The sequence below is a fragment of the Rhinatrema bivittatum genome, chromosome 1 (genome assembly GCF_901001135.1).
Source record: "Rhinatrema bivittatum chromosome 1, aRhiBiv1.1, whole genome shotgun sequence".
Taxonomy (NCBI): domain Eukaryota; kingdom Metazoa; phylum Chordata; class Amphibia; order Gymnophiona; family Rhinatrematidae; genus Rhinatrema; species Rhinatrema bivittatum.
Window position 1 is genome coordinate 650,766,520 of NC_042615.1, and position 14,221 is coordinate 650,780,740.

A 14,221-nucleotide genomic window follows, 5' to 3' on the forward strand; every position below is an offset into this window, starting at 1 on the left:
TTAGTTACTGGGATCCTCAGAAGACTGAGGAATGCATCAGAAAACTCCTTGAGGGTTTTTTCTTTGCTTGTCTCATATTTGTAAACATTCATACCAAATGGGCAGGGTATCTATTGGCAGTTAGTCACCTGTCTGTAAGTGATAAAGGCTTAAGATGAATAAAATAAATACATAAATACATTCTGGGAAGCCTTATAAGAATATAAGAGCCGCTATTCTGGTCATACCAAAGGAGTGTCCAGTCCAGGTTACAAGTGCCTGGCAAGATCCAAGAAAGCAGAAAGAATCCATTTTTTACATCCCAGCGATAAGCAGTGGCTTTCGCCAAGTCTACCTGGTTCATAACAGTTCATGGACTTTTCCTCCAGGAACTTGCCCAAACTTTTTTTAAACCCAGCTACACTAACTGCCTTTGGCACATTTTCCAGCCATGAATTCCTTAATCTAGGCAAAGTATTAACTGAGAGTAAATCACCCATCTAAAGTAGATTAATGCTATTATAAACAACAACATACAAAATCAATTTTTTTCTTGCAAAAAGAAGCAGCAAACCTTCTGAGCAGGTAGTCAGTGAGATGCGGCATATCTGGAAGATTAACATCTTGTGTTGCAGCCCGTCAGGCTTCTTGGATTATAACTGAGCATTGTTGATTATCTTATAATTTAAAATAAATCTGCAGCCTCCCACGTTTGTTATGGAATTGTTTCATTGTGTGGCATGGTATATTCAGAAGGATGAAATATGTGATGTTCAGCTCATCCAGCAACTTGATTAGCTACACAATGTCACAAACTTTAGAACAACATTTTTATACCATTAATAGTACCGGTTACTATAATCATACTTCACTCCTTTACCTATAGAAGTAGTGATCCAGGAGAACAATACATTGCCGTACAACTTCTATACAGTTTTTATAGAATAAACTTCCATTGGGAAACTGCTGAAACATTAACAGATTACTAATAGAATTAAAAAGTTAGAATAAAATGTATCTTTGGCACAAATACATTCTGTGAAACCAAATCATTCCATTAAGAATGAGAGTTACCTAATTTGGCAGTAAATAGCACTTCTCAGAGGAAGACAGAACTTTCACCTCCTAAAGGAATTCTGTTTCGGTAATTGACTAGAATGAACTACAGGAATGAATGCAAGGAATGAAAAAAGCTAGAATTCTAAGAAGTTTTCAAATGGAATATTTTAACATAAAAGGAAATATCATGTGGAAACAAGCATTTATGGGTTCGGATTCACCCCAATTCCCTTTTGACCTGGTAGATGAATCAATGGCGTGATGGTGCTGGGGTTTGGGCAGGGAAGAAACAAGCTATTCTCTGAGCGAGGAGGGAGAGGAGATACCCTAGGGCCTCCCTTGATGCCTTTCACCCCAGCCACATGTATCCCTCAAAGATGTATCCACCCTAATGCATACCTCTTCCACATCCTTCAGCCCTAAATGTACAGTATAATCCTCCTGTTTCGGGCTGGTATAAATCCAGACCCGAGCACTGTCTGCCACAGTCATGCTGTTCCCATTGTTCTCTACAGAACTTTGTGCTTATCTAAAAATAGGAAAAGCAGGGACAACCCTTCTTCTGCTCTAGCACAAAACACATCACTAACAATTTTTTTAGATAGATTTTAGGGCCCTTCCCTTATCTTAAAGATAAAGATTTTGTTTGCAGAAGCTGCATTTGCAGTGACAGTACCGCTTTTCCCAATGGGGATCTCATCCCTAGCTTGGGCCTACATTAGCCAATAATAATATTCACTGCACCTTCTCATATCATATGTTAAACGTCCCTGTCATAGTTTTGCATCCTGTCTTACACTCTCATTCTTTCATATTTCACTCGCTGACACTTGCACTCTGCACTCTGCAAAGCCTTTAACCCATACATAACTCTGAGCTACTAATGAGCGTTCCCTGGAACCAGAGAGTTGTAAGTCTATGTGGTTAGCAAAAGGCACGTACCGTAGTGACCTGATGCAGTGACGTATTAGCATGAATGAATTCACCTACACAAACTACAGAGAGCATGATATTGTACTGTTACCTACAAACAACTCCAAGCACACTTGGTGATGTACACAGATGTCACTCATGTCTCTCACACACACCACATACAACTCTCGGTCACAGATATGGTGGCCAAGTTTCATTAGTCCTATGGCAGAAATCAATTATGATGCCAGCCTCAGTCTGCCTGTACCCAAAGGGCAGGAGTGACCAATCATTGCTCTTGCCCTGTGAAAAAAGAAGAAGGTAAGAGTGTCCGAGGAGGGGGGGGGAGAGATGAGACATAATTGGAGGAAAATGAGGAGAATCCAGGAGGTATTTGTTTTGTTGTTTTGGGTTTTGGGGTTTTTTTGCAGTGGTGGCAGCATTTTTTTTTTAAATTAAACAAATGAAATTTCATTTGGTTTTTTTGTTTTTTAAATGAATTGAAACAATTCACTAACATTTCCTTTTTCATTTCAAACAAACACACATCCCTACTGCTCCTTTGGACTTGCAATTTAATTAAAATTGTCTTTGCTGCCATGATCCCTCACTTGCAAGTGCATGAAATCTTTCCTCATTTTTATATAATCTTCAACCTATTGTGATGGGCATTATATTCCCCTAGGCCCGGATTTACACACGTAGGTGGGGTTACACGCTCCGGGCCTATTTTAGAAAGGCCCGGTGATGCGCGTAAAGCCCCGGGACTGGGGGGCAGGGTGGGACCAGAGGCCTCCAACACAGCTGCAAATGCCAGAGGCAGGCGCAAGAGGTAAAATAAAGGTTGGGGGGGGGGGGGTTTAGGATAGGGCTAGGGGGCGGGAGGGTTAGGGGAAGGGAGCTTAGGTTAGGAAGTTCCCTCTGAGGCCACTTTGAAATCGGAGCAGCCTGGGTGGGAACGGGGGAAGGCCGCGGGCATCGGCACGCACCAGATGCACTAGTGTGCACCCCCTTGCGTGCGCTGACCCCCGGTTTTATAACATGCGCGCACCTGCGCGCGCATGTTATAAAACCGGGCGTCCATGTGCGCTCGCCGGGTAGCGCGCACACATGGACGCCCGCGCGTAGGATTTAAAATCTACCCCCTAGTGAATACAAGAAGGCAGGCTGTAAGGAAAACCTGGGAAGGAGATCCACCACGTAAAAGAAATCAGAATAGAAGGTGAATCCAAATCCCAAAAGGCACAGGGATTCTAAAGGGGGAAAAACTTCCCAGGCTTTGCCCTGTTGAGAGGACAAGGGAGCCTGGATATGATGAGAAAAGGGTAAGAGCTTTCCTGAAGGAGGGATGGGGCAGAAATAGGAAGGAGCTCTTCTAGAACCAGATGAAGATTTAAGTGAACACTGCCATGGGGGTGGATACATTTGCAGCCATAGTGAAAGAGGAAGCACAAACCCTGGCCGCAGACAACGGTGGGAGGTGGCACTAGGGCAGGAAGCAACTGTGAACAGCATATGAGTTTGAGGCTGTTATGGTTTGATAAAGTAAAGCTATAGAGACTTTAAACTACTGGGATAACCTAGGACTATGTGTGCTTAAGCCCAGCTCAACAACTGAGGTCAAAGGATTTGAACCCTTGGTTGTGATACCCTAAAAGGAATGGGGTAAAGTATAAGCAAAAGAGACTGGAGTACCTGGCTTGGGGAGACTCCAAGGGTGGAACCAGGACAGCTACAAGGAGGAGTGAAGCCGCGGGACCATGGAAAAGCACCCCCCAGAGGCTTAACTAGTGGTCAGTTTCTTATGTAACTAGAGAATTCCAGCCAAATTCTGACTGGGGGAGTGGCCGCTGGCATGAACCTGTGACACTCTCGATAACCTCAACCACTGCAACAACAATTCTTGGCCAAGTGGCTACAGATTGCAGCTTCTTCCGCAACCTACTGTGCAAATCCCGGAGTCTGGCTTCTGTTATTTTACTTATTTATGTAGCTCACATCACATCATTGGTAGCTGAAGGCAAGTTACATTCAGGTAGAGTAGGTGTTTCTCTGCCCAGAGTGCTTACAATCTTGGGGGCCTATTTACCAAAGGGTCCATATTCAAAAGCCATTTAGATGGATAACATAGTATTTATCCATCTATAATGCTTACCTAGCTATATTCAGCCCTTGTCCAGTTAAATTCTAGCCATTTAATATGTTAGGTGGCTAGAATTAAGCCGGATAAGTTAGGGGCAATCCAGGGGCATAACTGGGAGGAGTTGAAAGTCAGATGGTTTAGCCGGCAAAGTCTGGTCAAGTCAAAGAGTTGTCCTAAAGTTAGCCAGCTATAGTTATCCAACTAATAATTAAGGCCTGGATTCACCATTCTATCGCAGAATGGTGAATCCAGTGGTAACGGGGGCAGGGGGGCGGGCCTGTGAAAGCCGGCAGCATTCACACCACTGCGGTGTTTTCGCTGCCGGCTTTCGCACCCAATTATACCATCATGAAAGGTGGTGCTATTGGGTTCGCTACTGGCGACGATAACGTAGCTTACCTTATCGCTGCCAGCAAAGACATCGCTGTGTCTGCCTCCTCGCTGCCCCGACTCCTCCCCTCGTCGCCCCGACTCCGCCCCCGGCATGCTATCACACGTGAAAATGGACTTTTCGCATGCGATAAGCCTTAGAAAATGACCCCCTAAGATAGCTGGCTATATTCAATAGTGTGATTGCACTATTGAATATACCTCCAAAGTTAGCCAGATAAGTTAATCCGGCTAACTTTGCTATTCAGACTGGGCCAGATTTTAAAAAATACACGCGGGCGTAGATTTGTGCGTGCAACCTGGCTGGCATAAATCTACACCCGATTTTATAACATGTGCACGAAGTCGCGCGCATGTTATAAAATCCAGGGTCGGCGCGCGCAAGGGTGTGCACAATTGTGCAACTTGCGCACGTCAAGCCGCGCAGCCTTCCTCCATTCCTTCCTAGGTCGCTCCGAAATCAGAGCGGCCCCGGAGGGAACTTTCCTTCCACCCCCCCACCTTTACCTCCTTTCCCCTACCTAACCCGCCCCCCAGCCCTACCTAAACCCTCCCCCTACCTTTAATTTTTAAGTTGCACCTGCCTCCGGGCAGACATAGGTTGCGTGCGCTGGCGACGGCCGGCCCGCGATCCCGGGCACAGTGGGAAATGGCTGCTGAGCTTGGAGACTCCTGCCCCGCCCACTCCCCACCCATTTTATCAAGCTCCGGGACATACGCGTGTCCCGGGGCTTGGTGCGTCACCGAGCCTATGCAAAATAGGCTTGGCTTGCACAGGAGGCTTTTAAGAGGGTTACGCACGTATATTACACGCGTAACCCTTTTAAAATCTGCCCCACTATGACTGAATACAGACCTCTAAATGCTTTCTCTGATTTTATGTCTATGAGAAGTTTGTACCTGAGGCAATGGTGGGTGTAGAGATTTGCCCAAACTCACAAAAAGCATCAGCAGAATTTGAACCCTAGCTTCCCTGGTTCTCAGCCTTCCTCTCTAACAACTAGGCGGTCCATATTTGGTAGGGATGTGAATCGTTTTTCGATGATTAAAATTATCGTCCGATAATTTTAATATCGTCTTAAACCGTTATGGAACACAATACAATAGAGATTCTAACGATTTATCGTTATAAATCGTTAGAATCGTGAGCCGGCACACTAAAACCCCCTAAAACCCACCCCCGACCCTTTAAATTAAATCTCCCACCCTCCCGAACCCCCCCCCAAATGACTTAAATAACCTGGGTGTCCAGCGGCGGTCCGGAACGGCAGCGGTCCGGAACGGGCTCCTGCTATTGAATCTTGTTGTCTTCAGCCGGCGCCATTTTCCAAAATGGCGCCGAAAAATGGCGGCGGCCATAGAACAACATGATTCCACGGCAGGAGGTCCTTCCGGACCCCCGCTGGACTTTTGGCAAGTCTTGTGGGGGTCAGGAGGCCCCCCCAAGCTGGCCAAAAGTTCCTGGAGGTCCAGCGGGGGTCAGGGAGCGATTTCCCGCCGCGAATCGTTTTCCGTACGGAAAATGGCGCCGGCAGGAGATCGACTGCAGGAGGTCGTTCAGCGAGGCGCCGGAACCCTCGCTGAACGACCTCCTGCAGTCGATCTCCTGCCGGCGCCATTTTCCGTACGGAAAACGATTCGCGGCGGGAAAATCGCTCCCTGACCCCCGCTGGACCTCCAGGAACTTTTGGCCAGCTTGGGGGGGGGCTCCTGACCCCACAAGACTTGCCAAAAGTCCAGCGGGGGTCCGGAAGGACCTCCTGCCGTGGAATCGTGTTGTTCTATGGCCGCCGCCATTTTTCGGCGCCATTTTGGAAAATGGCGCCGGCTGAAGACAACAAGATTCAATAGCAGGAGCCCGTTCCGGACCGCTGCCGTTCCGGACCGCCGCTGGACACCCAGGTTATTTAAGTCATTTGGGGGGGGTTCGGGAGGGTGGGAGATTTAATTTAAAGGGTCGGGGGTGGGTTTTAGGGGGTTTTAATGTGCCGGCTCACGATTTTACGATTTTTCACGATATTTTACCCCCCCAAACGGCAACAATACGATTCCCTCCCCCTCCCAGCCGAAATCGATCGTTAAGACGATCGAGGACACGATTCACATCTCTAATATTTGGTGACACTTAGCCTGATAACTCACAAGTTGTCCAGCTAAATGCTGACTTTTGAAAATTTTGGGCACTTATCCAGCTGAACCTTAGCTAGATATCTTATTTGGCTACAATTTAGCCAGATAATAAAGGATGTTCTGGGGGCATTTCTGGGAGGAGTTACTTTAGCTGGCTAAGTTATCCAGCTAACTACGATATTCAGAGTTAGCAGAATTATTTATCCAACTAACTTTGATTGTGCCAAAGAGCTGTCCTAAAGTTAGCTGGAGAAAGTTATCTGGCTATTGGTAAGATAGCTGGCTATATTCAGAAGTGAGGCTGCACCAATGAATATCCCACCAAAGGTAGACAGATAAGTTTATCTAGCTAACTTTGCAATCAAACCAGTGATAGAATATGACACCCTTTGTTACTCCTCTACTCCATAACATTGTGTAATGGTGTCAACTCCCTCTTCCTCCCCGTCCCTCCCCAGTGGCTGTGAGTGCAGTCTCTGCAGCATTCCCATCCCCAGATGGCCCAAGGAGCAAAAGACGGGTTTGGATACTGAACTCTGGTTCTTCCACATAGCAGTGTACATCCACCAGGCCATTTGATGAAGTCGGAGAATGTCTTATGGCTGTCAATATTTCTAAGGACTGAATTCAGATGAATGAAACTTGTAGCATATGTTAAACTAGAATGGTTTGGAATTTCCTCAAGATACACATTCTGCTTATTATTTCTGCCAGTGATTAGTTAGTTTGCATGGAGCTAGACTGAGATGGAGTGGACATGCCTGGTGTTTGGCGGTAATGGAGGTGAATCAAAATATCCGAATGACGTAATCTGTCTCTTACAGAAGGATAACGCTCCAGCGTTATCATTTTCCATAAGATATGAGAAGAGTGGAAAAATAATAAGAAAAAAGAACCAAAGAAAGGTGGGAGGAAGTGTTTTAAGGATGTATTATAAGCAAATACTTGGAGGGAAGAAAGGAGAGAGAGAGAAAGAGAGAGGTATTAGGTGGCAAAATTTTGATTGGAAAAATCCATGAATTATAAGAACAGATGTAACTTAAAAAGAAGTATGATGAAGTAAGATTTCTAAGGTTGACTTTGGTCTCTCTAATCAAAACACCCACACAAAAACAATTTCAAAGAAAATATGAACCAACTAGACTCTATTTTTGGTGCTAATAAATAAAACAAAAAAATAGGAGCTGAACAGTGAGTGCTTTCATGTCATTAAAAAAAAAAAATTAATAAATACTTGAAATTTAACAATTATAAATACTTACCGTCTGCATTTATGACTATTTTGAAATTTTACAACAACATTTAGTCTGCCTGTCCACCCTTATTCATACAGTACTTGCTATGTACCTGTATGAAGTCAAAATAATACAAATCAAGGATGAAATGTAATGGAATTAGGGTCATGAATATTTCCAACTCAGCAGCATATTCTCAGTTTTAACTTTCTTCTTGCACAATATCCAGTAAGGTTTGCAACAGTCTATCATCTCTATGCTTGTAGGGTTTGCTGTTATAAAACAGGTCAGCATAGTCACTGTATAGATTGTCTTCCGAGTTCTTTAATTGCGACTGTTTATTTAATTTATCCAGGGCTTGGTAGAAATGCTTATATGGAATGTCCAACTTTTCGGTGGAGATTCTCTTTGGTGCCGTATCTTTGGACTTATTCCTGCTAAAAGCATTTTGCAGTAGATGAAGCATGGCCTCCGCCTCTACTTTTTCATCCGTTTTCTTGGTGCTGGAGGTACTTTCTGTGGTCTCTGGGTTTTCACTAAGGGTTTCCTGCATGCTATAGTCCTAAAATATACAACATAATCATTATTAACAATCACTCACCATGGCTACTGAGACAAATTAATTTTAAAAGATTAGTTGGAACTCATAAAACCATTTCCAAACAGTATTTTACGCAACAAGTCCAAAGTTCAAATGACATTTGGTATGAGGAAGTTATTTCCCTTCCAAGCCAAAGGAAGTACACAGCACACAGTTATGGAAAAATTGTGCACAGACAGTGGATTCAGGGAAACGGATGCCCTGAAGTGAACAGGTTTGTTTTTCTTTAATCCTGCGATTCCACTTGAGCCAACCCACTTTATTTATTTCGATGTATATTCTGCCTTTCAGCCACTTTAAATAAGATTACATTCAGGTACTCCAGGTATTTCCTGGTCTCCAGAGGGCTCCCAATCTAAGTTTATTACCTGAGGCAATGGAGGGTGAAGTGACTTGCTCAAGGTTCAAAGAGTGGCAATGGGATTTGAACCTTGGTTTCCTTGGTTCGTAGAGTTTGACTTATTGTCTTGGATATAATCAATGCTGATTTTCTTTAAAAAAAAAAAAAAAAAACAACAACAAACAAGTTGGGGCCAGCAGCGGCCTCAAACCTCCATTCTGGTTACAGCGTGGGAAAGGAAGCAATTTGCTGTGGTTCTGAAAGGTTCCAGGTTGGTGACCTGACATTACCTGGCAGAAATCACTGCCACCACTGAAAACCTGCTATTGGTTTGATTGCCAGGATGAGAAAGGGAAAGTGAGGAAGGTCAGAAGAGAGAAAAGTGTAAGAGAGAAAAAGGGAGAGTGGGACTAAGGTTAAATTGTAATAGGTTGGCAATTCACTACTACACTTTACTGAAATAGAAAAAAAAGTCTGGATGAAGATCTGAATGAATGGTATGTTTCTCTGTTACTTGACATGGCATCTTTCTTTCTGTGATCTGCAGAAAGCAGGACAAGGTTGTCTAATATTGAAAACTAAAAGATTCCTCTTGGACTCATTTGACAGCAAGCCTTGTCCCTCTAATGTTAATCCTTTCCTTGAATTACTTTCAATGTGAATTCAAATAGATCCAGTGGGTGTCTTCATTCGATGATTATAAGCATTGTTTTACTTTTGACTAGTCTTTCCATTTCTAAAAACAAGAAAATGAAACAAAAGTAAATTATTAAAAGCATTTAGTATTGTACCTCTGAAGAGATGGCCATCTTTTCCACGCCCCGTCTATCATTCTGAACGGCATTGTAAGACGTGTATATTCTAGGTTGCTTCATATGCTCTAATTGTGTAGAGGTCCCATGCAAAATCAGTTTCCAGTTTACAATTTGACCTTCATTCTCTAATCTTCCACCCTAAAAGTTAACCACAAATGTTAGTACCGCAGCCTTACAGCAAGTCATGCAAAATGCAATGAATACAGATCTTGGTATTTGTCCTAGCATTCAATATCCTAGCTTTCTTTTTAGAGAGAAGGTGGTAGGTACTGTATTTCAATTAGGTCAGAATTATTGCAACAATGTTTCACTGTTGACTGACAATACAGGCATCATGCATAATTTAAAATAATGGGTCAAGGAATAGTACAAGCCTCACATGAACTCAGCTCTACTCCAAGATATTTTACAATACTATCTGATGGTGGCAAACATTTAAATGGAAGCAATGTAAGGATGTTTTTTTCTTAAAAGCAATCGTATTTAAAATAGAGGTGTGGTCACAAAAAATATAACAAGACAAAAAAAAAGCAACCTACAAATGAAGAATGTTATCAATAACTCAAGAAAGGGTGGTACAAAGCATAGACTGCTTCCATTGTATACAAATATATTGTATGCATATTCATTTGCATATTCCATGCAAACCAGACCTGTTTGCAGTGCTCGAAGACTGGAGTTGCCTATCTCTGGTACAATGAATATTTTATAGTGACTGAGGACTCTGACTCTGCATCCATGATCGGCCATGATCAGCTGGTGCATGCAAGTTACGCCTGCCTCTGGCAGGCATAACTTGTTAGATAAAGGTACGGGGGGGGGGGGGGGGGTTTCGGGCTGGGGGTGGGACAGGTAGGGGAAGGGAGGGGAAGGTGGGGGGTGGGGAAGGGAAGTTCCCTCCGAGGCCTGTCCGATTTCGGAGCGGCCTCAGAAGGAACAGGAAAAGCCAGCTGGTCTCCCCGAGGGCTCAGCGCGCGCAAGGTGCACTAGTGTGCACCCCCTTGCACGTGCCAACCCCTGATTTTATAACATGTGCGCGGCTGCATGCACATGTTATAAAATCGGGCATACATTTGTGTGTGCCGGATAGTGCACACAAATGTACGCCGTGCGCATACCTTTTAAAATCTGCCCCTATGGTTTTGCAGTAAAAGAGATAGTGGGTACACTAGGTGGGCAGGGAGATCTTTATTTACTGCCATATAAAATAAAATGAAGAGGTTGACTTAATAAAAGGACAAGATAATGCTTTCGGAAACCTAGATAATTGTGTAAATTTTACTTTGGATACATCATCTGACCATGACTACAAGCATTTCAATAGCATTTCCACAGGTTCAATCAAATAAATTCCTAGCCTGCATCTTTATTTGTTTGAGAATTTATTTGACGTCTTCTTTGGTTAGGAATGATAGAAAGTCGTGAACATAATGCAATTGCACATTAATTCATAGTGAGGATATATGGTCATTGGTGAGACCTTAGAATACCATGTCTAGTTTTGGAGGCCTTACTTCCAGAAGGATTTACTGTAGACAGCATGAAGACAAGTCAGAGAAGGGCTGCCAAAACAGAGTAGCATCTGTGTGGTGAAAAGTAACAGCATCAAAATAAATATGCTGAAACCAGGACTTAAACTATGTATCCCTGAACCCTGGGAGGTAGATTTAAAAAGCGTTACTTGTGCAAAAATGGCCACAAATGCGTGTATGCGGGCCACGTGTGAGCAACACAAATTTTAAGAATCTGCAAAGTACGTGTGTACATACTCATGCACGTGTCAAGAATATGGGAGAGGAAAGAGACAGGGCATGGGCGGGGGCATGGGTGTTCTGGGGTGGTGCTAAGACTTAGGCGCGTAACTCTGAATTTAAAAATTTTTAAAAACGCTGACCATGACGTGCATCCGTGTGATATCCACGTAACTTTGCTGCAGGTCCCGATGAGAAACAAGTCTAGAGATTTCGAGTTTTAGGGCTTTCAACAGAGTGTGAACATTCAGGGTCAAGTGGGGAGCTTACAGGATGAAGAACCAGAGAGGTCTAGAAGACCTCAAAAACTGGTGGACTAATTGGAAAAACTGTTTTTTCCCTCGCGCGAACATGTTTTAATATCTGCCTGCATGCACAAGTAAAAGCCACTAAAGCCCTAGAGGAAATACGTGCTGGACATTTACTCAAGCCGCCTCTTAAGATTACGCACACACATGTGCGCAGCAGAGGGATTTTAAATGATACGCGCGTACTTGTGCGCACAATATAAAATTGCAGTGTATCTCCGCATGGGTGCATGCGCATTCCTCTTAAAATTAGCCAGTGAGGCAGAAAGCTTAGGCCTGAGCTACTGGGAATGCTCAGAATCAGGCAGTGAATTCTTAATAAACAGCTTTTTTGGAAAGTACTATCACAGAAGAAAGGAATTCTGACATTGATCTTGCTATCCATTTGGACACCAATGACCTGGCATAAATGAAGTTGGTATAGTACATAGAATTACAGATTTTAGGGAATAGGCATTGAGCAAGGACAGTAGCATTTTCAGAAGTATTGTTTGTTCATGGTAAGAGAGAGGAAAGACTTAGTCTTATGGCCATTTTTAACGAGTGGTTCAAACCCTGGTGCAAGGAAGATTTTAGATATATTGGAAGCTGGGGCCATATATGGAACAATAAAAGCTTTACTGTAATGATAGCCTTACTGTTGAAGGAATAAAGATCTTACATGAAATATTCAGATCATATGTTGCCAGGCGTTTAAACTAGAGTAGGGGTGATGAATGGAAGACAGTGAAGATTGTGGGGAAAATCACAAAAGTGAGAAACTCACTAATCTACTCTCGAGTAGCGGGGATTGTAAGAGAAGCAAGTATGAGGCTATACAGAGTATAGACAAGCCAAGGAAAACTAAATTTAAGGACAGGAGCACAAATGCTCCTAGTCTTAAGCAATAAAATTCCTGATCTGCAAGCCTTCATTGTGAAGAAGGACCTGGACATTGTTGGGAACTCAGAATTGTAGTTCAATAAGTCCTATGATTGGGATACAGCAATACCAGGCTTCAAAGTTTGGCAAGAAAAGGGAGGAGTAGCCTTTTATGACCAAAATAATATTAAAACAACCGAAATGCAGAGAATTTGGGTAAAGGGGGAAGCACTTTGGGCTGTATTAGAAAGAGATGATGGCACTTCCGTTTACACTGGGGTGTTCTACAGACTTCCAACTCAGGTGGAGGAACAAGACAGAAATGGCTGAAGTTATCCTTCAGATGGCTAAGAAGGGGAAACTGGTGTTAGTAGGAGATGTTAACCTGCCAGATATTAGGTGGAGTATCCCACCAGCAGACTCAGTTAAGAACATAAGAATTCCCATACTGGGTAAGACCAAGGGTCCATCAAGCCCACCATCTTGGTTCCAACAGTGGCCAATCCAGGTCACACGTACCCGGCAAGACTCCAAAAGGTAAACAGATTGCGTGCTGCTATTATGCAGTGATAAGTAGTGGTTATTTCCTAAATCTCCAGGAACTTGTCCAAGTCTTTTATAACCCCAGCTATGCTAGCTGCCTTAACATCATCCTCCAGCAAGGAATTCCAGAGCTTAATTGAGTGTTGAGTGAAAAAGAATTTTTTCTAGTTTGTTTTGAATTTGCTACTTACTAACATCATGGAGTGTCTCCTAGTCTTTGCATTTTTTGAAAGAGTAAATAACTGATTTATATTTACCCATTCTATTCCACTCATGGTTTTATAGACCTCTATCATATCCCTCCCTCAGCTGACTGAACAGCCCTGATGTCTTCAGCCTTTCCTCATGGGGAGCCATTCCATCCCATTTACCATTTTTCTCGACCTTCTCTGTACCTTTTCCAATGCAACTACATCTTTTTTGAGATGCGGCAACAAGAACTGCACACAGTACTCCAGGTGGAGCAATACAGAGGCATTATGACACTCTCTGTTTTATTCTCCATTCATTTTCTAATAATTCCTAGCATTCTATTTGCTTTTTTGACTGCCACCACACACTAAGCCGAGGATTTCAAAGTATTGTTCACTATGACACACAGATCCTTATCCTGTGTGGTAACTCCTTGTGGTAACTTGGGTGGTAGCCACTTGGGAAACAGCCAGGAAAACAAAGGAGGCAAATTCTGGCTATTTCCTTACGTGCACTTTTATTTACTTTGAAAGCAAAACAGAAAAACAGATGCTGCTCACATGCTGGTCTGACAGTATTCAAACATCAGTTAGGACATGTTATCTCATAAGAAGGCTTCCTCTCTATTCTAGGGGCCTCCCTCGACCCTCTGGGCCTTGGTCTCTTATCCCTCATCTGCAGTGATCCAGCCTAGCCCAGAATCCCTTTCTGGGTTGGGACTTAAAGAGGACTGGAACAAATAGCTGTGGCTGGTCCTTTAAGGTGTTGTGAGGGAGTTTCTTATACACTCCTTCACACTAATAGTATGTAACTGCAGTGTGGTTTACTTTTCCCTATGTGCATCACTTTGCACTTGTCCACATTAAATTTGACCTGGCATCTGAATGTCCAGTCTTCCAGTCCTGCAATTTTTCACAATCCACTTGTTATTTAACAACTCAGAATAATTATGGGTCATCTAT

General features: G+C 43.4%; 1 protein-coding gene across 1 annotated transcript in view; it reads right to left on the reverse strand.

The window, feature by feature from the left end:
* Window positions 1–7,077: 7,077 nt before the first annotated feature.
* PCSK1 (proprotein convertase subtilisin/kexin type 1) overlaps window positions 7,078–14,221 on the reverse strand; it is a 166,663-nt gene continuing 159,519 nt past the window's right edge. Inside the window, exons 13-14 of the mRNA XM_029618534.1 lie at window positions 9,581–9,742; window positions 7,078–8,410 (exon numbers count right to left, since the gene is read on the reverse strand). Of these exons, the coding sequence (XP_029474394.1) occupies window positions 8,051–8,410; window positions 9,581–9,742 (522 nt within the window). The 3' untranslated portion in view covers window positions 7,078–8,050. The remainder of the gene's footprint in view (window positions 8,411–9,580; window positions 9,743–14,221) is intronic.